General features: G+C 47.5%; 1 protein-coding gene across 2 annotated transcripts in view; it reads left to right on the top strand.

Moving 5' to 3' along the window:
• Positions 1-400: 400 nt before the first annotated feature.
• Positions 401-26,616, top strand: part of pcp4b (Purkinje cell protein 4b) — a 41,800-nt gene continuing 15,584 nt past the window's right edge. Inside the window, exon 1 of one of the 2 annotated variants that reach the window (XM_035383991.1) lies at positions 401-610. In XM_035383991.1, the coding sequence (XP_035239882.1) occupies positions 602-610 (9 nt within the window). In that variant the 5' untranslated portion in view covers positions 401-601. The remainder of the gene's footprint in view (positions 611-26,616) is intronic. The other variant, XM_035383992.1, reaches the window with a different exon arrangement.

The following is a 26,616-nucleotide window of genomic DNA, read 5'->3' as shown; positions in this document are numbered from 1 at the left end:
GTAAAACCATGATTACTTCGGTCAGGCATTCCTGGCAGATTAGCCATTTCACCAATATTTGCGCTTAGAGCTGCTGGGATATAGTATTCACCTTTTAAAATCCGGCCTTTGAAATACATTCGGAGCGCTGTTCACTGTAATGACATGGAAAGAAAAAACTCCCCTTTGTCCAGGTCGTCCTTTATTAGCATCTAGATGCGGTGGATGTTATACATGTCTATTTTCGCAGTGTTGGTAAGGAATAATAATTACTTTTAAATCGTAAATGCAATTTACTGTACAGTATCCTAAAATGCCCCCCTCTTTTAATTCAGCTAGCGCTGTAGAGATGGAGAAAGCACAACCTCTTTGCTTTTAATTCAAATAGGTTTATACAGTGCATGAATATTTTAAAGCGCTGGGTGGTGACTTGTGAGACAGATTCGCCGACGGCATTCCTATTGGTTTAGTGGGAACGTGATGACATTGAGGAGTTGCTCTTAATACTTTATAAACCTCCCCCATTTGGCGGCCCGGCACTGTGCAAAAGACGACTGTTAACTCTCAATAGGCAATAACAAGCGCTGGTAAACTCGACCGTTTCCGCGATTTCAGTAAAACCATGAGTGAGGTAGGTACATGATTTCGTATTTCATACAGGCAGAAGCAAATAGCGATATACTGTACCGTACTGTACGTACCGTTCTTTAGCTCGGAAAATACAGTTATTTTATATGTTGGCACCAGTGCGCGACGTTTTATTTCTTTTTTGCGCTGCGAGTTGTGATTTTTATGCAGATGTGATACATTTCTGATAGCAACACTGTTGCCATTGTAGATTAAACTTACAGCAAAATGGCACAAGCTTAAGTTTGCCTGGAAACGCGATCGGGTTGCTGTTTGGATGCTGCAGAATGAAAGCGATGGCCATAGAGAGTTCGCTGTAGGGAACTCCTGCGCGCCCCGCATCATCAATCTCTGTATTCTCACCTGATGTAATCGTCTTTAATGCTGCTCTTGTCGCATCACCTGAACAGACACCAGAAAACCCCTTTCTCGCCTGCATAATTTGGTGCGTAAAGTGTGCTTGGCTACGGCGGAATTTCATAAGGAGTTTTTATTTTTAATTTTTAATTTTTATTTTTGCCATGAGGTATTTACAACCTTGTATTTTATGGAAAGAGGAGATGATTATTATATATTGATCTGATTATACGTCGTGAGTGACAGAGGGGTGTAGGCGACTGGAAAAGGTTATGTAATTAGCATACAGCATGGACTGGCTTAATCTGGGAAAGTTGGTTTACTTTACGATCGCGTTGTAAGGGGCGACACTCCATACATCACCCAACATTTAATTTGGTAATGGTATGCTAACTGTAAGACTATGGAAACCACAATATTGAAATGGAGAGGCGCGACCAAGTTCAGTTTTTGCCATTGTGATACACCAGAAAACACTGCAAGTTCATAAATATCCTATAGACTGTGGCTGTTATTATTTCATAAATGCTGATCTAGAGCTATTTATCTTCTTTCAAATAAATCGCCCGAACCATTTATCAGTATGCTAGTTTATACCAGTTTAGCAATAACAGCTTTAAATAACCCGCCAGGCATTTAAGATGCATTTAATATAAGCTTAGAGTTTTAAAATGAATTAGTGAGTGACATTTAATGTTCTTTAACCGCCTGCACAGATAGACTGTGGGCATTAACATTTACTGCGGGTTTTACATTTGGCGGGTTCTCATCTCTCTGGTGCATATAGGGACCAAAGCGAATCTGACGTCGCCAGAGTTCAGAGCTTGTAATGGAAAACTGCTGTCGAGTTTTCCCACAGCACGCTGCTCGCTGCTCCCTCTCCGCAGATGTTCCGGTCCCATTCATTTCAAACGCGGCCAGAGGGAGATATTAATAGTCGGTCTTTCTGTGAGAGCAATTACCTTTCATCCGTCGCTGTACTAAATGTTCATTATTATTTTTTCACTTCCCAAACCAGGTCATCACCATTTTTTGCACGCCAACACGATGCGCTTCTGTTTTTTGTGCCTTCTGTCGATATTATATTCTTCCGTTTGTTTTGTTCTTTACCCCTTCTATATCTGAACTCAGTAATTGTTATAGAGCAATGTTATATATTTTATATAACCCGCATCAGTTTTACAATGGTGATAACCTGCAATTAGCATTTTACTGGTTGTTCTTTGATGGATTGGCGATGTGGGCATCTTGACCGCATTATGACCGTTGCATTATAGGCTACTACAGGGACAATTAATGACTTCTGTTCACGAAGATAATCTAGGTTACAAATTTGAGAACATCTGTTTTCTATAGGAAGGTGTACTATGTCCAGGTGTATAATTCGCGTGAAAATGCCTGAGTCGTTTTGCAGAATTGCTCTTGTGCTTTAGGACGCGTATCATTTAATATATTTTGCTTTAAAGAAAATACAACGGGCCTACAGAAAATTTCGAAGCTTTATGCAAATTAGGCCAATAAAGAAAAGCCTTTTGTGTTTGAAGATTTCCTTTTAAATTTCTCAAGCACAGAATCTGCGAGTGAGACACGATGTCCGATTTTAAGACGCGTCTCCTCCCATACCAAACACCAAACACTGTCCTGAGCATTGTTTCAAAGGGGGCCACTCGAGCACGAATTCTGGCACCTCCGCGTTGCATCATGGAGCAAGTTTAAAAAACCGCTCTAGCGCCCTGAAGGGACGGCGCGTGCGATGCGGCGTTAGAGTATGGTCTGGGGATCCGAGGCAGAGCACAAGGTCCCCGGGCTTCTGTCCTGAGAAGCCAAACGGGGGAGACGGGAGGAGAGGGAAAAAAATTGTCCTCTGAAGTGGTCTTCTCAAGTCAACAATAAAAGTGTGCAGATGCCATGCAAGTGCACATTAAAGAATAGTAATACTTTTTGGATTTTTAGTAATATTATTTAGTAACAGTTCGAGTGTATGTTTTTGATCAGCTCGGACAGGGTTGTGTGCCACGAAGGACATTCTAGGCATTTACAGAAGTTTCTGATGATCTTAGAGTTTTTCAGTGGCTGTTATTATATTGGGCATTAGGGGGTTCATGGTCTAAAGCAAGACAATACAGTTCAATCTCAAAAAGCTTGCACAGTGAAATTATGCCTTCAGAGGTTGTACGAGTATATACAGCCTGCTTTAACATTTTAATTTCAAGATCAATCTTATTTTTTTGTTGGAACTATTTCCTAAGACCACAGCACTCAAGGAAAAAAGCACTGGTAAAATATATGAACAGACGTTTATTTTGATTATTTTTATCAAGTGTTATAAAATGTGTGTGTCCAGTTGTACAGCCTCTGGAAACATGATGTCACTGTACAGCTGGCTGTGGAATTACCTGTGGTGTATTTTCTAGCTTTCCACCCTGAGTACTGTAGGGAGTCTCTGGCCAACAATCCCCCACCCCGTTGTCTGTAATGTCAACACCCCAACCCCCCCCCCCCCCCCACACACACACACAGTCTGCTATCACAATATCAACCCCCCCCCCTTTGAACGCAGTGCTGGCAAGCGTGACCTATCCGAATGTAGCGCTACCAAATCTGACCAATCCAAACGCAGTACTCCCAAGCTTGACCAATCTGATTGCAGCGCTGCCAAGCCTGACCAATCCAAACGCAGCACTACATGCTCAGCAGTTGAAGGTGGTGTTGTGAGTTGGGTGTGTCCGTGTGATGAAGGGGGTTCAGAGCTACACTATGCGGTTCAGTAATGAGGCTGAGTCGCTCGCTGGTTACTGGGGCACCTGGGTTTGGAAGCCTTTAGTTCGTCTGTTGGGAGCCGTTTAGATGTATTCCCATGGTGCTTTGCTCTTGCTGTGCTCAGTAAAATGGAGGAGCATCAGTAATTTGATGTTCTGGCAACACCTTGAGGCATCCTGCTGATCTAGCCAACTAAGAACGTTGAAGAATCTAACAGTTTTGAGCAATGATGTTAGGCTAACATTACTGATTTTGCACAAGACTTTTTCTGGTCACTCCAGAAACAGCTGTCCTTCTGCTGAAATTTTTTTCTTTCAGCGACATGTCTGACTAATAAGATCACCTGCAGTCTGCCTGTACCAGATGTACCAGATATGCCTGCCAGCCAGTTTTATGCACTGTTTCTACTTTACCTCGGTTGCCCGGTGGTAGTTTGATGTCCTTCCCATCGTCCCTGAGGTGGGGACTGAGGAGACGAGCAGAGATACAGGCCTGCAGTCGCCCTGCAGGGGGGGGGGCGGGGAGGGGAGGGAGGGGGTGTTTGCTCTGGAGAAGCAGGGAAAACCCTGAAAACACATGGAAATCCTCACTGGACAGTCACACGCGTCACCTCGCAGTTCTCCCAGTCGCAGTCAGCAGTGAAACTTTCCTCTCTTTAAAGGAATTGCTTTTTTCCGAAGCAAATAACACTACACCTATTATTAACTTGACGCTAGCAAGACAAATTATGTATTTTGAAAGCTGGCTAATTCCATTGCATAAACAAATATGATAGCTCGGTATATACACAAGCCAGCCAGTAGAACGCATTCGTATCGTTAAAAGGCACACAGTGTATGGCATCAGCTAAACCTCACGAGCTGCTCACATTTATCAGTGACATTTTTGATGGACAGCTGCTCTGACAGCAAAGAGCAACTGTCTCTCAGCAGAAAGCTGTGGTAGCCTTAAAAGCAAGAGACAGGAGGGTTGCTTTTCGGCTTTGTGGAAGCGGCTGTTTTAAAAGTGACTCATGTGCATTTTGGCTTCCTTGGTTAACCCCCTCTACCGTCTCCCAGTCACAGAGACAGCCGTTTTTTTCGTGTAGAAACAGGGATATGTTCTGCCACTGCACTGTAAAGGCCACAGGCCATGTCCAATGTCCAGTCATCGCCTCAGAAGAGCAGTCATTGTAGACTGTAGATGCTGGTCTGGCCAGAGTTGCTCTTGTGTAAAGCGATGTTGACAATCGTGCGTTGTTCCCTCTGCCACCAATCGTGTGCTCCTCTGTGACACTGCGACCAATCATCTTCTCCTCTGTAACACTGCGACCAATTGTGCTCTCCTCTGAGACACTGCAACCAATCGTGTTCTTTTCTGCGACCAATCATGTGCTCCTCTGCGACACTGAAACCAATCGTGTGCTCTCCTCTGTATAGCTTCTGGCACGGCCAGGACTGCAGACCACAGCGGTCATCACCACACAGAGACCCAGCCCTGTATTCACAAAGCACCTCTGGGTCGGAGTGCTGATCTAGGACCAGTCTTCCCTGGTCCTCATCCAACCCATTTTTACCTTCAGCCGAAAGGCTTGACTGATCCTGGATCAGTACGCCTGCCCAGTGACTCTTGGTGATTATGGGCCCCAGTGCTGTTTCACTGGCCTGTGTGTACTTCTGTGAAGACAGTTAGTTGATCATCAGGCTTCCAGGCAAGTGCAAACCACACTCACGGTCTCATTTACACACACAAAAAATCATGCTCGTACACACACGTACACACTCACACAAAATTCATGCTCGTACACACACGTACACACACACAAAATTCATGCTCGTACACAAAACTCTGGTCCATGCTCACATTTCTTTTCGGGGACTGGTAGGCGGATAACGGGAGACTCTTCCAGGGCGTTTAACCTGATTTTGACAACTTCCAGTAATTGCCTTCCCATTTCCTCTCTTTATTTCTTCTCTCATCCCCTCCTTCCTCTCCTCTCCTCTCCGCTCCCCCCTCTCCCCCTTCTCCTCCTCCGCTCCCGTTTGCTGCTGACATCGTCACACATCACTGCCCTCCCGCTCCGCAGATCGGGCTGTTTTAATGCCCCTGGAGGGGCCTCTCGGTGGCCCTCCCCCAGCTTCCGACTGCCGCTGTGCCTCGCGATTAGCCCCCCAACCCGAACCCCCGCCCCTATCCAAGCCCTCCGCCCCCGCACCCCCCCAAACCCTGCCACCGACCATATTCAGTTCGCTTTCGCAGTTTGATGGAGCGTTTTTAATATAAGCCGTGGTCATAATCGCATCACAACCCCTTCTGTACCGCCCTGGTCAACGGAGAGGAAACGTCTCCTCCCGCTGTTTGTGAAGACGGACATTTCCCCTCGAAAGAAAGAGCAGGAGGGCTCAGCCCAAAAAAAGCCCAACTCTAACTGTTTGAGTAAAGCTGTACATGGGGGTGAATGAGCATAGAGTTCAGCCAAATGGACGTCAGTTCTTACTTCCCCCCCCCCCCCCCCCCCCCCCCCCATAGAAAATGCCTGTGGATTAATGCCTATGTATTTCCCGCCCCAGCAGTCACACAGCCATTCCGTGCGTCCTCATTGGTCGGGTCAGCTTCCATGTGAGATGAGGACAGAACGAGCCACAAAAGTGACCGTCGGCCTTGCGAATTCCCCAAAGTCCAAGCTATACATTAGCGTACAAATCTGCATACGCGCTAAGCCTTGCGTTGGAAACGCTTGCAGAAGTGAGATTAATGAGCCCTCCTCCCTCCAGATTGTTTAGTGTTTGAGAGATTTAGGAGGCAGTTCCGTCCCTCTGTCCCGCTATCACGCAAATATTAAGCAGATTGGGGAAATACATTTTGTTACTGTGCTGGATTGGGTGGCTTTTGGATCTGTACTGATCTGAACTGAACTGCTGGGAGGGGGGAGGAGCAGGGTGCTGGGGTGGAGGGCGTGATGGGAGTTTGTTAAATAGGCTTAGTGTGTGCAAGTGGCATGCTATTGGTTAAACATGCAACCTTGCACAAAAAAAAAACTTTGACACCATGACTTCTGTTCTTATGGTGAGGCTTTGCATAAAATCCCCTATAATGCCTTTTGTTGTGTTTGCTTGCTGTGGTGGCACGATGCTGTGTTTCACCAACTGCTCTTCCTTTCCAAAACATTTCTTTCTATACCGAACGTCATCATTTTCACCACTTTTGTGGTGCAAAACCCACAGAGATATGTGACCTTTCAGATCATATGTCATGCACTCTTAAAGGACTTACATAGTGCTTGCAAGAGAAACATATTTTGACAAATTCCATCCACCCATCCATTATCTGTACCCACTTATCCTGGGCAGGGTGTCAGGGGAAGCTGGAGCCTATCCCAGCATGCATTGGGCGAGAGGCAGGAATATACCCTGGACAGGTTGCAAATCTATTGCAGGGCACACACACACCATTCACTCACACACTCATACCTATGGGCAATCTTACAGTCTCCAGTTAGCCTACCTTGCATTTCTTTGGACTGTGGGAGGAAACCGGAGTACCCGCCAATCTATCACAGGGCACACACACCATTCTACTCACCATTCACACACACACACACACACACACTCATACCTATGGGCATTTTAGGGTCTCCAATTAGCCTACCTGCATGTCTTTGGACTTTTAGACTGTGGGAGGAAACCGGAGTACCCGGAGGAAACCCACACGGACACGAGGAGATCATGCATACTTCACACAGAATTTAATCAGTGTTGGATAATTAATTTCAAGTCATCTAGCTTTGCTAGATGTTATTCACCACTTGGGAAAAGGAAGAGGGCTAACAGATATGGTGTATAAATAGAAACATCGCATAATCACCTACATGGATGTTATGAAATGTGTTGAGAAAAAAGGTTCTCCATCCGGGTAAAGGTGAAAGAAATGAATGAATTATGTTGTGTTTTATGTGTTCATCAGCTGCAGTACTACGAGGCGTACTCCCAGGGACACTTTTATTTTGATATTGCTGCTTTGCATTTTTGCTTCCATTTTGGAAGGCAGGTCTGTTTTTTGTGAATACAGCGTCACAAAATAATCAATTCTGTCTGAAATTCTCAAGCTCCCTTCATCTGTAGATTTTCAATAATTTCCATCCTCACTTCTGTTTTTTTTATAAGTTAAATTTACAGGCATCTGATAAGAGAGAGTAGATTATGGGTGGATTTTTCATTTTTCCTTACTTCCTGAGCCAAAAACAGAGAAAAGGGGGAAAAAAAGGGAAAACGTGATGTCCAGCCAGTTCCTCCTGGTATATGCCAAGCCGACCAGATCTGAGAAATCTGATCTGGAGCTTGATTCCTCGACTGAATGCTGTGAGTGAGCTCTGTGATTTTAAAAGACAGCGCTCAGCTCACATCAGCTGAAGATTGTCTAAGGGGCAAAAAAAAATTAGGCTAATTTAGGATCAAGGTTAGATCTAAGATGAAACGTTAGTTTTCTAAGGTTTTAGATTTGGTGTAGTCAAGTGTGAGGATGAAATAGTTTGGATTGCCAAATGTCCGTATTGCGTTATGACGCAGACACAGTGGTTAGTTCTCTGAAGAGTTGGAACTAATTAGACTCTAAAACCATTCTTTTCCCTCAGCCAAGCCAGGTTTCAGCTGCACAGTTTCCCCTTGAGTGTGCAGGAGTGCATATCAGGAACAGTCGCATAAAAGGATCGCTAACATTTAGGATTGCGCTAGAGATTAGCATTAGGTTTACAGTTAGGGTTGAGGGTGGAGGGTACGGTCAGTGTTAAGGCTACAGTTAATACGAAGGATCTTTATCTGGTCCAACAGCGTTGATGTTCAGTGATTTACATAAGCAGCCTGCGCAGCAGTCTGCGGGCCAAGGTCTGTGGTGCTGAGTTCCTGCCCGAAGACTTCAGCCCGCACCCCCACGCTTCTTACAGCAGCCGGAACAGCGGATGGAGGGGGAAAGGGGGGAGGTACGAGTTTCGGAGACGGAGTCACTGCTGCCAAGAGGCGAGATGCAATGCGGGGTTGAATGATGGCCCGTAATGACTCCCCCCCCCCCCCCCCCCCGAAATCTGCAGCGCGACGGCATTCTGAGTCAATTACACGGCCCCGAAAACGCGTCCGCGCGCCCCAGCGCTTTCACGCGATTGGCAGGCTACGCGGGATTCGCATGTGACCGTTTTCAGGAAATTGCTCATTTTCGCCCTCGTCTCAATCAGCCTTTTCTTCCTCGGTCGTGTCTTATGCAAATTTTGCTCTCTCCTCCTCGAGTCAAAACGCTTTTTTAATTCCGGGAATCGCATGCGGAGCACACAGAAGCCCCCGCGAACCTCTAGGAAACAAATTTCTGCGTTTCATGATTAATACGGAGCAGCAGAGAGAAACCTGAATCGTAAAGCTCACTTTTTCTTCCACGCATTTCTTACTCTTGCTTGCAAGCAGTGAGTGCTAATTTTTTTTAGCGAGAGTCACAGACACAGCCTATCCCGCTTCCTTTTGGCATGTGGCAGGGTTGTGTCTGTTGGTTTGATATTCCCCACTGTACTGAAGGCAAGCGCGCGGGCCGCGCTGATGTCATGGCCGCTGTCTCGCGGCCCGTATTTCACCTGCGGTGTGGAGCCGCGGGGAGGAGACCGCTCCCGTGACCGCTCCCGTGACCGCAGGGTTTCATTGGCTACTCGGGTTTCGACAGCCTGTCGGAGGAACGTGCTGAACCCGACACGGACAGACATCCAGCTATGAAGGGATACGATGTACGCTATGCCAATAGCTGTGGTTTAGGCAGTCTGTGAGGCTAATACAGTCGAACTGTTGTTAATATTGTGTGTTTCTTAAAATAAACGAACAACTCCATTCCTCATATTTTTGATCATTTTTTAAATTAGATAATTTTGCGTCTAGATTGGCAGCCTGTTCAGGGTGTATTCCTGCCTCTCGCCCCAATGTACGCTGGGATAGGCTTCCGCACCCCCCCGCGACCCTGCCCAGGATAAGCGGGTGTAGATGATGGATGGATGGATTTTTGTGACTTTCTAGCTAGCTGCCATCTCCTCCATGGGCAGTTATGGATGTGGTCGTGGAAATTTTCCAGTAGCAACAGCGCCACCAGCCGATGCAGGAAAGAACAGGAACTGCACTGCAACAGCCGTACAATCTGCATTTGAGCAAATGTACTTCCAGCCTGGAGAATATCAATGCGTGTAACCTGGCCAAGGCACAGGCCTGTCAGATATGCTTTATGGAACAATGGCACTTTTATCAATAGCGTATTTAAAGGATTTATGTGGATTTCTGGGAAATGAAAAAGTGCTGCCTCTGCACTTCTGCTTGCACCCTAATCTGCCAACTAGTCCTATTTTCCACAAATAGTTTAAAGCAATAAGACATGCTTAATAATAATAATAATAATAATAATAATAATAATAATAATAATAATAATAATAATAATAATAATAATAATAATAGGTGCTATTGCAATGGTGAGGACAGGAACCTTTAACTGAATGAAACTGAAAGAAGACAAATAAAGATACTAAATTTTTGTTTGTATTTCAAAAACAGACCAGCTGCCACTCTGTTGGATAGGGTATATCATTTCAATCAATGTCCGCTTTGGACAGTAAGAGGTAAGGGACTGAGAGTGTTTCCTTTTGTTTTAAAGGTACATGTCTGTGTCCTGGTTCTGCTGGCTTGCTTGTGTCCCATTCAGTCCTGGGTCAAATACATATTTATTTTGGGTTCAAATACTTTTCTGTGCTCTGTTGATCTTGCCTGGTGTAATTGAGCCTGGCAATATGACCAGAAGGTGGGGTTTGCACTTTTTCAGAGTATTTCATTGGTTCCAATACAGCAGACTAGATCAGTAAAGCAAAGAAAAGTATTTGAACCCAAAACAAATACATATTTGACCCAGGTCTGGTCCCAGTACAGAGCTGTTATATGCAGTGGATCCAGTTGAGAAGGTCTGTGCATTATGGTCTGCCACCTGCTGAAAAATGAATACCAGCACATTGTCTGCAGTGGCTTAGTAACCTCCTCCCAAAACCTACAGATGCTAACCCGAGAGCTGAAGTAGTGAAAACGTCGTTGGGATGCCTCTCTGTGCAGTGGCGCCCCAAAAGTCGTGCCTCTCTGAAATGAAATAAAGCACCTATTTTTTTTTTTGTTTTTGTTTTTACAGTTTTCTTAGCAAGGGAGCCAACGGTCAGCCGGTGACCGATTGCTTAATCGGCTGAGGTGGCAGAGCACTTTATGAAGAATTACAACGTCGCCTCGCTCGTGCTGCGGAGAGGCCGCGGCCGGATCACTGCCTCGAAACAGCCATACGAGAATCGAATAAACGGTTTATCAGTTAAAAAGAAACAAACTGGCCAATACCTTTGAGGTAAAGAACACGAAACGCTCACAAACACTCACAGTTAAATGACTACCCTCGGCCTCCACCCACTCTCACTCTCTTTTGCCTCTTTGCTTTATCCACGGATGCTAAAAAGGACTAAATCCTCCATATGAGCTGTGCCCCCATCTTACGCGTGCTTTAGAGAAGGTCTCTGAAGCTCAAATCCTGGAGGGCCATCCGCATCTGCGGGGTTTAAGTCTTATGTTTCTGGATCGAGGTGTTTGATATAACTCAGGGTTTTTCCAAAGAGTCCACACTTCTCATTTCACAGGCGTTAATCAGCTGCTGATTGACATTAAATGGCAGAAACCCCCGGACATGGCGGCCATTTTAGATCCCTGCTATACACTTTTCTGTCCTTCTTTATGAATGCCATTGTTTAAAGCCATTACCCTCCTGTTTTTCGCTAAAAATACACCATCGATACATGGACTCTGTGGCCCCTAATCACCCTCACCATGGGCAAGGATTACCGCCCAAATAATCCACCACCCATCTAAAGCGTCCCCAGCACCAAGCGACCGCCAAAACACGCGGGAGGTCCCACAGGAGTAATCCACTCGGCCTGACATATTTACTGAGAATAAACCAGTGGAGATGTAGGATCTGGGGTGGGTGGGGGGAGCGGGGGGGGGTGAAATGGAACGAGACGGTGGGGGAGGGGGGCTCTGAACTAGGTTACTCATATGTGGGTGAGTCCTCGAAGGCACTTCTGAAGATACAGCAGAGGTGCCATTTCAGATAGGGCCCGAATGCCATTTCAGATAGGGCCTGAAGCCTGTTGGCCATGGGTCTCTGTGATGAACTGATTTTCACTCGCGTATAAAAGATTGTGCTGAACCACAGTGAGGGGCAGTAAAGCTAGGGGCAGTAGTGAAGACCCATGGGGCAGGACTGGCCTTTCGGCTGCCTGAGGGAAACAGCCGGCTGGCTAACGCGCAGGAAGATGCCTCGCTAAGCACTGAGGATTAGCCACAGCGTCGGGGTTCTGCAGGAATTAATTTCTTTGGCCTGTTTGTGTCAGGTGACTGAACCATTTTGGAACAAGGACAAGGACAAGGAATAGAATAGAATAGAATATTTATACTTTAATGTCCACTTCGAAGTGGAAATTTGGAAATCTCCGCACTCTGCCCTTGTTGCCATACTTGGGAGATGAGTTGAAAATAGTAGATTTCGGTCATAATAGTAAACAAGTTCATAATCTGTGTTGTATCAGATACATGATGTGTGACAGGCTGGTGCTAGAGCGTGTCCTGTCTCTGTGACACATCCTTCGTGACGCAGAGCCTGAAGCTGAAGTGCTGTGAAGAGCCAGATCGCCGATGGCCGGGAGTCTGCGAATACAGCCCGTTTCAGAAAAGCTGGCGTCTGAAAAGAAGGACAGCTGACGTCCTCGTTCCTCATTTAGTCAGAATCAAAAGGCTTGAATCCACTTCCAGCGTTCCGGGAGCACAGCCACCGTAGTACAGACAGTCGAGAAAAACAGATGGTCACCATCCCCTCCCTCCTGTACACATTTGTTCTAGAAGGTTCCGTTTGTTAACAGAATGTCTTCAACCACGCCCCTATTAAAGAATATTTATGACGAGACAGAAGATTAGAATACCTTCAAATTAAGCAATAATGAGCATAACAGTCAACATTAAGGAGACTGTGTCAATCATCTTGTAAGCAGAGGTGTGATCTTTGTACTGTTGTGCTCCGATGCTACCCACTCAAAAGTGATGTTAAAAATCTGTGCTGTTGTGGATGAGTAAGTCATCAGTTGAGTGGTGTGTAAGATTTACTGACCGAAAGACAGCTGATGCAGTGCAGACTCTCAAACCCTCACTCTTGCCATGGTGCCATACCTAATTACCCAACAGCCAGCATTATGTAGTCTCTGAAAGACAGCTGATATGGGTCGCTGGCTCCTTTGATTCCCCCTGCCCACTGATTTAAGGACACACCTGTCATTAGGCTACCTGTGTGCTCCATCTCATTCACTTTTCAATGGAAACGGCAATCTACTATCCCAATGTTTGTCCTCTTCAGCCCTCAGACATAAGCATTTGCAGCTGTTGACAGAAGGAGAGCAGATAGTTGTGGAATCTCTGGACATGTAAGGAAAGACTAGTAGTCAGAAAGGAGTAAGTGTGTAATGTTGCAAAGAATGAGACCACAAACACATTTTCTCTGCTAAAGAACCAAAAGTTGGGGAAGCAGAGGGAAGGAGGAACCGAAGTTGACATAGAAACAGGATTTAAATACAGCACTTAATCCAGGTTAATCCCTAATCTTGTTTTTTTTGGGACTGTTGTGACTTTTTGGGATTTTGGGTACTGACTAAATCAGCTTTGTCGTTGGTGGAACACACTGTACAAGCCAAGAGCTGAAATGTGCAATAAAGAAGTCTAACTGTGAAAGCAATATATTTCCTCTAATCCATGTGAATGTGTCATACATGTTGAAGTGTGGACAGCTTTCTCACTGAGGCCACTTTCGTCGTACAGTAGGCTGGCTTTAAAAATACGAGGCAAGAATTTGGAGAATTATAATTCAAGTTTACAGTCATGGAATGAACATGCACGACGTTCCACTGTGAGCAGTAAAAACGGGCGGAAGCGAAGATAACTCGCAATCTAAACCCAGATTTTGGGTTTAGCACCGTTTAATACACACTGGTAGGACACTGTACATCCGCACAGCCTAAATGGAAAACTCCGCCTATAGCAGAGGACATGGTGTGCGATATAACGTCACAATGTGTAATAAGATGCCTCTCTGTTCACATGGATGCATTTTCTAAGCAGTGCCAGTGGATATTAACGGAGGCGATTATCCGTTAATTTGCCTGTGGTTTCTGGACGCGGGTCTGTTTCCGAGAACTTGACAGTGACAGCTCCTTCCCTGTAATGAAGCGTCCCCTGTTAGCACGTCACTTAAAGGGACGGTTGTGGGGTACTCCTGCGCCGGGCAGAACGCGCTGTAGATTCGTGTCCCGTCCCCCCCAAATCCGCAATTCGCCCCCCGTAACTTCTCTCACTTCTCGTTCCTTCTCCCGGACGACGTGCGCATCCGCAGCAATTCGGCGATCGGGGTGAGCGCGTCCTTCGCACGATTCTTTCGGTGGCCTATTTATTCTTCTTCCTCCCTTTTTAAATTCTTAATGGGGGCTGAGTGCAGAGCAGAGCTCCTTCACAGCATGCCCGGCTGCCAGGAGACTTAAAAATAGCTCGCCGAACGGCGCTGTCATATTACTTATTTATTCGCGGTGTTCTCCCGTTCCTTTCAGGCGGCGGCGCAATGGCTGGAAGATGCAAAGCACCTTGCTGTAGCCAGGTCGTAATGTGAAGAAGAAAAAAAAAAACTTTTAGAAACGAAGACAGATTCGGCGATGCCCTGTTACTCACATCACAGAAGGGAAAAAGGCATGGTATTGTCTCAAGATGCCACAGCATATTGATTGCCAGCGATCTGTTCCATTATAATCAGAATTTTAGTGGCTGTAGTAGTAATAATTGCTGCGTTTCATGATTAATACAGAACAGCAGAGAGAAACCTGAAGCAATAAGGCTCTCCTTTTCTTCCACACATTTCTTGCTCTTGCTTGCGTGCAGTGACTGTAAATTTTTTTGAGCAAGAGTCACAGACGCCTCTTCTAGTAAAAGTAATATTATTAACAGTAGTAGTGTAGTAGTAATACAAACAGTTGTATGTGTAGGCAGACTAGTAGTATTCACAGCAGTGGTTGAAGTAGCAGTATTAACAGTAGATATAGTGGTAATAGTTATAGTAGTTTGTAGTTGTAATTGTGGTGACAGTAGTAGTAACATCAGTAGGTGTAATGGTAGCATCAGCTGGTGTAAAAGTAGTCTCAACAGTAATAATTCATTGCATTTAATTAATTACATTTAAATAGCGCTTTTCTCACACTCAAAGTGCTTAACAGTGAAGAGGGGGAACTCACCTCACCCACCACCAATGTGTAACACCCACCTGGGTGATGCACGGCAGCCATTTTGCGCCAGAATGCTCACCACACATTCGCTGAGGTGAAGAGGGAGAGAACAGTTTTTTAGCCAATGAAATCAGGGTATGATCAGCAGTAGTAGTGTAGATATGTCTTTAACTTTTTATATAGCCTCCTACTATACATGGCCAACTATATATAAAATAATATAACTAATAACTAGAGCAAAACAGGGTGATCCCCCGCCCCCCCCCCCCCCCCCCCCCCCCCCCCCCCCCCCCCCCCCCCCCCCTACACCTGAGGAGTTGGATGCTGCATTAAATAACAAGGGCTGGACACGCCCACATTAAGATCTGATAAAGTCTGATAAATCACTGTATCTCAGTGCTGGCTGTATGCAAATCTATGGCGCGGTGCAGAAGGAAAGCGGCCATTATGGCTCATTAAGAACCAGGGGAGGAGAGGGCTGTTTTTCTCTGACCTGGGGATCCAGGCCTGTCTGCGATGGGAGACAGAGAGGGAGGAGGTGCAGCAGGTACCCAGTGGGGGCGTCCTTATTGAAGAATGATGCTGTAGGGCATGTGGGGGTACTCCAGGCTTTTTTTAGGTGGGATGTGAGGTGGGGTTATCGAACGAGCTGTTTAATAATTCATGACTTCTGCTCAGCGTTTATTTAATGGGGCTGTACGGAAGCAGCCGGATAAATGAGCATTCAGGTGACCCCTTGTTACCAGGGGGATGGACGTGAGGGTGGGGGGAGAGGAGTATACCAGTCCTACCCCAGTGACCGTGCTGCACCTGGAGCTCTGATTCAGATTTCAATTAAAGCTGTGAAACAAGCAGGAGGTCTTCACATACACGTCCACTCCACCCGAAATGCAGGGAGTGTGGGAGAACAGCTCCCCAAACAGACCAGAGGAAAAAGAAAATGGTTCCGCATCAACATGATGGCATCTCACCAAATTTCTTTCATTTATAAAAGCAGCAATGCAGGGTATATGTGCTTTTTACTGTAAAAGACATTGTGATCATGTTGCTTAATCATGTTGCTTGTTTTGTGAAGTCAGATGGCGTACCTATGGTAGCCATATCCTCACGGCGAAATGTTGGTGGCTTCCCAGCAGGCAGTAGGGTAAAGGGCTATCTCAGTGGAGGGACGGGGGCCAGACGCATACGCCCCAAATCCATAAAGTGGGCTACTTGTCACCAGACCAGGGCAGAGATCAGCAAACGACTCTTGGCTGCATGGAGGAGGTGTGGTCAGACGGCGGGAAAGGCCGCGATCAGAATCGGTGTGACATGGCCGGGTTATGACCCGGAATACACGGCCGTTAGTAACCAACTTCCCAAAGATCTGACCGCCAAGCAGCAGCCTCCTTCGCTGTCGCTGCCTGGTGCACGCCAGCGGGAATCTTAGCACGCCGGCTGCCTTTAAGAGGAAGACCCCTCTGAGGGTTCTGGATTCCAGAGAAGAGAAGCTGTGGTGACATCACCACCCTCAAGCCAGAACTGCCCTCCCCCCCCTCTACTGTTAAAACAATGGCTGTGTTTGGAAACCCCACAGTAGAAGTTTTCACTGCACACAACGCTGAGATTCACTTTGCTGTGAAAAAAGTAGGGTTGAAGGGGGCTGAACAGGGCTGAACAGAGCTGAAGAGAGCTGAAGGGGGCTGAACAGGGCTGAAGAGAGCTGAAGGGGGCTGAACAGGGCTGAACAGGGCTGAAGAGAGCTGAAGGGGGCTGAACAGGGCTGAAGAGAGCTGAAGGGGGCTGAACAGGGCTGAAGAGGGTTGAAGGGGGCTGAACAGGGCTGAAGAGAGCTGAAGGGGGCTGAACAGGGCTGAAGAGAGCTGAAGGGGGCTGAACAGGGCTGAAGAGGGTTGAAGGGGGCTGAACAGGGCTGAAGAGGGTTGAAGGGGGCTGAACAGGGCTTAATTAAAGAGCTGCATCCAGGGGAGCTTCACCAGAATTTTCCCAGCAAGCTCTGAGACAAGGTTCGTAGTGGAAACATTCTCAATGTTGTGGAGCTGTGAAGAATTACATCATATGAGAAGCTACACCCATTACTGTACAGCCAGAAAATTCCATCTGTCCGGTTACATCATCGCAAGCGATTCAGGTTGAGTACCTTACGATGGCAGGGCCCCACCTGGGAATCATCCCAGAGCCTCAGAGGTACGAACCCAGTTTCCCTGCCGTTACGCAACGACGCTGCGGCGGCAGAAGAGGCTCTTTGCAGAAGAGCCCATGGTAGGTGCTTATCCGTCTGGGGTGACTTGCTTCAAAAATTGTTTAAAAAAGAACATGACTCACAAACACAGGACCGGGTGCACACAGACACACACTCACATGCTATATCGCTTGTACCCACACTCATAAGCACACATACACACACTCACATGCTATATCTCTTGTACCCACACTCATAAGCACACATACACACACTCACATGCTATATCTCTTGTACCCACACTCACATAAGCACACATGCACACACTCACATGCTATATCGCTTGTACCCACACTCATAAGCACACATGCACACACTCACATGCTATATCTCTTGTACCCACACTCTCATAAGCACACATGCACACACTCACATGCTATATCTCTTGTACCCACACTCTCATAAGCACACATGCACACACTCACATGCTATATCGCTTGTACCCACACACTCATAAGCACACAGACACACACTCACATGCTATATCTCTTGTACCCACACTCTCATAAGCACACATGCACACACTCACATGCTATATCTCTTGTACCCACACTCTCATAAGCACACATGCACACACTCACATGCTATATCTCTTGTACCCACACTCTCATAAGCACACATGCACACACTCACATGCTATATCTCTTGTACCCACACTCTCATAAGCACACAGACACACACTCACATGCTATATCTCTTGTACCCACACTCTCATAAGCACACATGCACACACTCACATGCTATATCTCTTGTACCCACACTCTCATAAGCACACATGCACACACTCACATGCTATATCTCTTGTACCCACACTCTCATAAGCACACATACACACAAAAAAAAAGCAGCCATGTACCATCCAGCACAGATCAGCCTTTCTTTTATCAAGCGGTAGATGTGTTCTCTCATCCTCAGGCTGCCCCACTGCGATCCACAGCTCACTTCTGTGTTGGCACAGGGACCCAAATGGGTCTTTTCCCTCCCTTTTGCCAAATCCACCATGCCTTCGACTGGCCCACATATCGGTGCCGGTCCCAAATGGGGTGTGGCTTATAACCACCAGCATAAGCCCTGCCCCCTTATGATGCGCACTCACCAAGCTCACTGAAAAGCCAAGAGAGGGTGAGTGTGTGTGCTGTATATTTGCTGAGTGTGTGTGTGCTGTATATGTGCTGAGAGTGTGTGTGCTGTATGTGTGCTGAGAGAGAGTGTGTTCTGTATATTTGCTGAGAGTGTGTGCTGTATGTGTGCTGACTGTGTGTTCTGTATATGTGCTGAGAGTGTGTGTGCTGTATGTGTGCTGAGAGTGTGTGTTCTGTATATTTGCTGAGAGTGTGTGCTGTATGTGTGCTGACTGTGTGTTCTGTATATGTGCTGAGAGTGTGTGTGCTGTATGTGTGCTGAGAGAGTGTGTGTGCTGTATATGTGCTGAGAGTTTGTGTGCTGCATATGTGCTGAGAGTGTGTGCTGTATATGTGCTGAGTGTGTGTGTGCTGTATATTTGCTGAGAGTGTGTGCTGTATATGTGCTGAGAGTGTGTGCTGTATATTGTATGTGCTGCGAGAGTGCTGTATATGTAAATCATAAAGAGTTGTGTACGTGTGGAATGACAAGAAAACAATTATTTCTTGAGCACTACTGTGGGTCCCCCCTGGGGCCCTTGGCGGAAATCCAGCATGCGTTGCACAGAGCTGCAGTTTTTAAGGTCTTTGGCCTTGAGAGACTGCAGTGAGAGTGAGAGAGAGAGACTGCATTGAGAGAGAGAGAAACTGCAGAGAGAGAGAGAGTGTGAGAGAAATTTTAAGAACTAAATGGCTTGAACTGAATTTTATAATAACCATGGCTGATTAATATCTACTAATCAACAATGGTTTTATAAAATTGTCAGTAATCTGCAGGAAGAGAGGGAGAGGGAGAGAGAGAGAGAGAGATATCGGGGTTGACTGAGGTCCTCCTACAGGACTGTGAGAGAATAAATTTTATTCTTCCCTAAAACCAGACATGGACTGAGGGACTACCAAGACAAAGACTTGGGGTAGATACCTCTTCCAGAAAGGCAGACTGCATCAGACGTGGGTGGGGAGGTTCGGGTGCAATACCGTGGCAACGCTTTCTGCTGACTCTCTCTTTGCTTGATGGGACCCTGGCGGAACCTGACAGCGCTGCTCGTTTGCCCCCCCCCCCCCCCCCCCCGCAGAGGCTGATTAAAGGGTTTGGGAGAGCCCCAAAGAGCCACCAGATCTACGCCAATCAGTGTTAAACCCTGCCGTGGTCACGACGAACAACTTCTCCCGATCTGAACAACCTCCTTCGTTCCGAACAACCTTCCTCGTTCCAAACCCCTCCCCCGGTCCGACGATTCTCCTTGAGCCCGGAGGCCATCCTGACGTCACTCCTCCCGAAGGCTTTTTCATCAACGGCTTCCTCTCGCCTGATTTCAGTGCCCTCACGAATCTCGCTGTCCCCACACAGCCCTCTGGGATACCGCACGCCATTTATCACCAAACCCACTTCTTCTCTCTCTGCGCGTCTCTTACGCAGAGTGGGCCAGAGAGCTGCAGTTTGCGTGAGCAGCATATGCTCGAGATGAGAATGTGGAACGCGGGCGTTTCGCAGGTCTATTGCCACGCGGAGCTGTGTGTCAGACAGAAGGCTGTGTTAAATGAGAGAGAACAGATTATAGTGTGTGTGTGTGTGCGCGCGCACAATGTGTGTGTGTGAGTGTGTGTGCTTGTGTGTGAGTGTGTGGGTGTGTGCGTGTGTGTGTGCATGCACGCGCTGTGTATGTGTGTGAGTGTGTGTGTGTGTGTGGGCGGGTCTCATACCAGGTGGCTCTCTGTTCTCAGAATAGACATAGATCAGATGAGACCTTTCCTCTGCCGGCGCTCTTGATGTGGTGGTGGCCAGTTCTCTCTGAACCCACCATGCTTCTCTTCACCATGCTTCTCTTCATCGTGCTTCTCTTCACCGTGCTTCTCTTCACTGCACTTCTCTTCACCACGCTTCTCTTCATCGTGCTTCTCTTCACCGTTCTTCTCTTCACTGCACTTCTCTTCACCACGCTTCTATTCACCATGCTTCTCTTCGCCTTCTCTTCACTGCATTCTTGTCACCATGCTTCTCTTCACCGCACTTCCCTTCACCACGCCTCTCTTCACCATGCTTTTCTTCACCTTCTCTTCACTGCGTTCTCGTCACCGTGCTTCTCTTCATCATGCTTCTCTTCCCTTCTTCTTTGTTCCCCGGGAGCACATTGCTGACCTTCTGTGCCCAGAAAGAGCAGCCACAGTGCACCACGGATGCTCACCTTACTAAAAGGCTTTTGTGTTTTTCAGTGTGATGGAGCATCACTCAGGCTCATAACCGTATGGTAGCTGTGAACCCATTCTGATGTGAGATAAATCTGCCTAGCTTCATTATTTGTGTTTCCCTGACAAACTGAGGGTCAGTTACTTTTTGCAATGAATCATGGTCTTGTGTTCAGTGGACTCCAACTGAATGCGATTACAAGCCAGTTCAACCACTGATAATAAGTAAACTCTGGTCTAAGCTTGCTAGAACCAATCAGATTTAGGAAAACCAATCTGGGAATACTGGGAATACTCTGGGAATAATCTCTTTCCAGAAGCTTGAGATACAGAGTATCAAGGATGGAGACTAGCGGCGATATGAACAAGCATTTAAAAAATGAAGAAAAACTATTAAAAAATCAAGACAATTACCGAGGTCAAAATACCCAACATCATTAAAACAGGGTCTGGGTTCATGACATGTCCACACGATGGTACCCGACTGGAATAAACTAGCCACTGAAACAAACAAACACAGCTGCACGGTTTCCATGGGCGGCTGCTACCTCACAGCTTGTCTCAGCCCTGAGAAGGACTAATTGGTTGTCCTGCCTGTTTGGAGCTGTCGCACTAAAATGGAATGCTAAAAACGGAAAAAAGGCCAGCCTATTATTGTAGAGAAAAGCTGAAAAAAACCTCCTGTGCTTCTGGACCAATCCAGCAACTTGTTATGTAGCCGTTCATTGCATAACTGCCAGTGTCCTATCAGTCTGGAAAGGGAGATGGAGTTTTAGTACATTACCAGTTTGGGCAAGCGCAGGAAGCGGGATGATCAACCAATCAGCTTCCAGCACTCTCCCGGCCTGCTCTGGATATAATGAGAAGTGGCTAGAGAGGGATAAAAATGACAGGAGAGGAATCAATACAGTGAAAGAGATAACTGTTTATAATTATGGCCACGTGGGTTGTGTGAGCGTAGCACGATGCCTGTCATAGCAGGTACAGAAAGCAATTACTCTCCTCCGCTACGGTGGCCCCCTTAATGACTACGATATCGCATGAGCTTATCTCATGCTCAAATGCGTGACTACGTTTCCCAGGGGGACTAGAGCTGTGCCAACCTGTTCATTACAGGGAAGATGACGACAGCCATGCGGGCTGGGTGGTGGGATGTAAATTGAGGCAGCGCCCGTAATGAATGGTGCCACGACTGTTTTGTTTGCAGTGACGAGAGACTTGCTTGCCGTATTGGGTCTGTACTGCGCCTTTGCCATGTTGGGTCTGTACTGCGCCTTTTTCTAGAACATTCTCTCGGACTGACACGATAGAAAGTTTGTGCGCTGCCTTCAGAAACACGCACTGTGCTGTATTTAGAAAGGTTTCTGAAAACAGGACTGGCTTCAAGCTTCTTGTGAAGAACATGTGCATGCGAGCACGCGTGTGTGTATGTATAGTATAGTATACATGTGTGCATGTTTTTGTGTGTATGCGTGCAAGTGTGTGTGTGTGTGTGCTTGCATGTGTGCTTGCATGTGTGTATGTGCAGTGTGTGTGTGTCAGTGAGTGTGTGTGTGTGTGTCAGTGTGTGTGTGTGTGTGTCAGTGAGTGTGCGTGTGTGTGTGTGTCAGTGAGTGTGTGTGTGTGTGTGTGTGTGTGTCAGTGAGTGTGTGTTTGTGTGTCAGGGAGTGTGTGTCAGTGTGTGTGTGTGTGTGTGTGTGTCAGTGTGTGTGTGTGTGTGTGTGTGTCAGTGAGTGTGTGTTTGTGTGTCAGTGTGTGTGTGTGCGGGTGTGAGGACAGCCCTCAGTACTCACAGAGCCGGAGGAACTCACCTCCTCTTCCCTCCTCAGCGCTGCTGTAATTTATGCGTGACACGTACTCTCTGATTACCATAACAGAGTTTCCCTCGTCTGCTTTCTGCGACATCACTCTCTCATCTCCCGCGCTGACCTGACGCTCGCGGCTGAACCTCGAACAACGATCCGCGCGGAGACGCGAGCAGTCGCGAGCTCGTTTGCGGGCGCTGCGGTTCGGCGGCCGCGGCGTACCGCGGGGGCGTGCGGCGGATTTTAACGGCTCTGCGGTGACGTGGGGACGGAGGTGAGCGGCGCGGTCGGCCCCGGGGAAGCTCCGCCGGGGAGAGCGTTTCCTGCGGTTACGCCCCCGCTGCTGACTGGAGGTGCGCGCGCGGTCCTGCTGATGATGCGCAGATAAAGCCCCCCCCCACCCCCACCCCCGCACCCGATACACACCTCAGCGGCAGACCACAGAGATGATGTGACACAATACAGCAGCATTCCACAGGGCTGTCTCTGCAGATCTGACAAACAGGAATTGGGGGGGAAATCCACATGGGTCAGGTATGCTTCCTGGTGTAGATTTTGTCCCCCAGCTGAGCTTTCCCCCACCCCACCCACCCCACCCAATCACACAAGCATAACACACACCCGCCCCGGCCCCTCAGCCACTCCCCTGCTGCATCGAAGCGCAGCGTTCGAAATGAATTGAAAGCGCTCCGGTAATAATGCAGGGCCACATGAGCAGTGTTAGCGGGGGTGGGGTTGGGGGTTGGGGGTGGGGGGGCAAACAACACTGGCAATCTCGCCAGCTCAGCGATTACAGCACCCAGGCTTTCCTGACACGACTAAATGCTTAACCCATGAAACTGAGGTGGAGAAAGAGAGGAGAAGAGAGAGGGCGGCCAGTGAGGGAGGGGAATGTTTTCTAAAAAAAGAAAAATGCAGCCAGGTCCCCCCCACACACACACTCCAAATCTGTCTTCTCTGTGGGTATACCGTACGAAGTTGTTTGCACTGCAGCGTCCCTTCCACATCCCTCAGGAATGACCTTGAATGTAAGCCCTGTGTAAATAGCTCTTTTACTGAAAGAAACATTGCAACAGAGCACACGTGGCTACACAGCAGCGTAGGCCATGGCACTGTTTGGTCACATGGGGGCGCTGTAACAGATGCATGTACAGTATGTGTTGTGTTTACACCCTGCCAATCAATTCGCAAAGTGGTTGCAAAGTCTGCGTGATTATTGCTGCAACGTTGTCTTAATTTAATTAGCACAATTTTTTTTAATGTAATGTACACTATCTGACCAAACGTATCTGGACACCCCTTGGTCTGGGGCTGGGGGTCACAGTGCTTCTGCAGTGCTACAGGACCCTGGGGCTGGGGGGGTCACAATGCTACAGGACCCTGGGGCTGGGGGTCACAATGCTACAGGATCCTGGGGCTGGGGGTCACAGTGCTACAGGACCCTGGGGCTGGGGGTCACAGTGCTGCAGGACCCTGGGGCTGGAGGGTCACAGTGCTACAGGAGCCTGGGGCTGGAGGGTCACAGTGCTACAGGACCCTGGGGCTGGGGGTCACAGTGCTACAGGATCCTGGGGCTGGAAGGTCACAGTGCTACATGACCCTGGGGCTGGAGGGTCACAGTGCTACAGGAGCCTGGGGCTGGAGGGTCACAGTGCTACAGGATCCTGGGGCTGGGGGTCACAGTGCTACAGGACCCTGGGGCTGGAGGGTCACAGTGCTACAGGACCCTGGGGCTGGGGGTCACAGTGCTACAGGACCCTGGGGCTGGAGGTCACAGTGCTACAGGACCCTGGAGCTGGAGGGTCACAGTGCTTTTGCAGGGCTCAGTTCTAACCAGGCATCTGTCCACCTTAATGTCCTGCTGGGCTGTGTGCAGCCAGCTGCTTTAGGCCCTGAACGAACCTCTGGTGGCTGATTGTTTTTGCCCAAAGAGCCTATTTCAGATGAAACGTGGAAACTCCTCCTTCTCCTCCTCCTCTTCCTTTGACTGGTTTAATATTTCAACTCCACCCCTCTCCTCCCTGCGTGGAGAGAGCACTGCCCACACGTTCCCTCTGATCCCCCCCCCCCCCCCAATGTCAGTGTCTGCCTGAGAGATCCTCTGAACTACTGAGGGTATTGATCTGCCTCCCTCCTCTCCACACCTCTCCTCTCCCTCCCTCCCTCCTTTCTGTCCTCCTGTCCTCTCCTCTCTTCACTCACAGAAATCGCCCCCTTGTCTATCTGAGCAAACATGATTGTCAGCTGAAAATTTTAGCCTATGTCCCCACAGCTCCAAACCCTTCTTTTTGGGTGTGGGGCCCGGGCAGATAGGGGTGCTAGGTGACATTCCGTGATTTGAAAATTGGTTCACTATGGATGTCCCCCCCCCCCCACCCACACACATATATATACACACACACATGTACATTCATGCATGCACGTACGTGCACATGCGCACACACAGAGGCACGCGCACGCACATACACGCGCACACACACTGGTCCTGGGTACATTAGAACTCTGACTCTATGCACCCATCGGCACTGGCTGATTTATCAATTTCAGGGCCCCAAGCAAAGCTCAGTTTGGGAGGCCCATAAAACTCCTGACAGGGTGCTGACAAAGCAGTTCACTGTGAAAGAAGCTACAGTGGGTTCCATAAATTCTGCCAAATTGGTCAACCCCTCCCTCCCCGCCTGTGGTAAGAGGTACCCCCTGGCCCGCCCCACCCCTCATTGCCTGCTAGTGGAAAGGTTCCTTCGCTTGTGTAAATCCACCAACTGTCAGATTTTGAGAACAAACAAGAAGACAGCAGGGGGGGAAATTGCAGCCCAGCCAGCCTGTATGTGCGCATATTGTTGGTAGCATTATTTTCAAATACGTATGAATATTTTAGCGCCTGTTTTAGCTTTCGGGTGAGTGAGTAAAGAACCGTGCTGTATGCCTAACGTATCTCTGATGTAATTTAAAAATCGCTTGACTTCTCTAACTAAGTGTGGAGTCAGGATGTGTTTGGTTCATAAAATCAAATGTTTTGTGTTATTTAAATTTATCTTACAGAATGTGCAATTTGTCAAGCTATTTTTCAATGATATATTTACCCAAGGGTGGCACTTTTCTTCTTGAACATTTGGTGGGGGGCAGGGGGTGGGGGTGTTGCAGAATGCAGCACCCTGAGATCTGAGGAGGGGGTGAGGGGCTTGTCAGCAAATTTTAGCGAATAGCAAAGTCGCTGTGCATATCCTGACTTATTGCATAGCCTATGCAAGACAGAGGGTTTTACATGCAACAGGATTGTAGTGATTTTTTAGAGGTAAATAAAGCAATAGCTTTATTTCATGGGAAAAGCATATCACCAGGCCTACATGTACACAATGCATATGTTATTATTTTACTGATTTCCCAACTCTATCAATGGGCTAGGAGATCATTAGCCTGCTAGCTATATAGCAAGTATTGCTATGGCCAAAAACTGCACAGAATTTAACGATACTAGCTAGCTAACCACCTAATCATCTTACAATAAAATCCACCTTGACTTTCACTGCCCTCAAATACTCAAAAGCTACAGAGAGCAATGCGAGAGTATCCTCAAATCTAGGACACCACGATGATGAAAAACGTGACATGCGGGAATCATAAAAAATGTCACTAGTATACCCATTTCTCATCCGTAGTCAACAATTTTCAAGATCAAAAAAAGATCATTCACTAAACACACCCTCACCCACCCTACTTATAGTTCTGGAGCTTGAAAATGATCTGGTGCTGCACTGTAAGAAACAGTGCACGTGGATTACGTTATCCTTAATGGAAATTTCTTGATTAGAGCTTAAGGTTATCATGGCAGCTTTGCTCACACAAATCGAAAACAAATTCTAACAGACTGGCGCTGAGGCTGATCAGAAAACCCACACCGTTCCCCCTTGAAAAGCGCTTTGTCTGCTCACTCGTTTGAAGGGCAACCTTACATTATGCAAAATCATCAACAATTTCTTTCAAATGCAGCACAAGGGCTCTGACGCGCCCAATAGAAAGTGTAGCCAGGCCATTCAGTCTCTCCCGCCCTATATAGTTCTTGATTCATTTTAAATTAGAAAGTGAGTGCTCTGCTGTTGCGACTGTGACCGCTAATGTCATAACAGTTCAGTAGCTTCAGCTACACGCCTCAGTGAAAGGTAGACTATACGCGGATAGGGTTCCACTGTAAGCATTTTTGCAAGTCGGTAG

Source organism: Anguilla anguilla, chromosome 12 (genome assembly GCF_013347855.1).
Source record: "Anguilla anguilla isolate fAngAng1 chromosome 12, fAngAng1.pri, whole genome shotgun sequence".
Lineage (NCBI taxonomy): Eukaryota > Metazoa > Chordata > Actinopteri > Anguilliformes > Anguillidae > Anguilla > Anguilla anguilla.
This window is presented reverse-complemented; position numbering and strand designations above follow the sequence as displayed.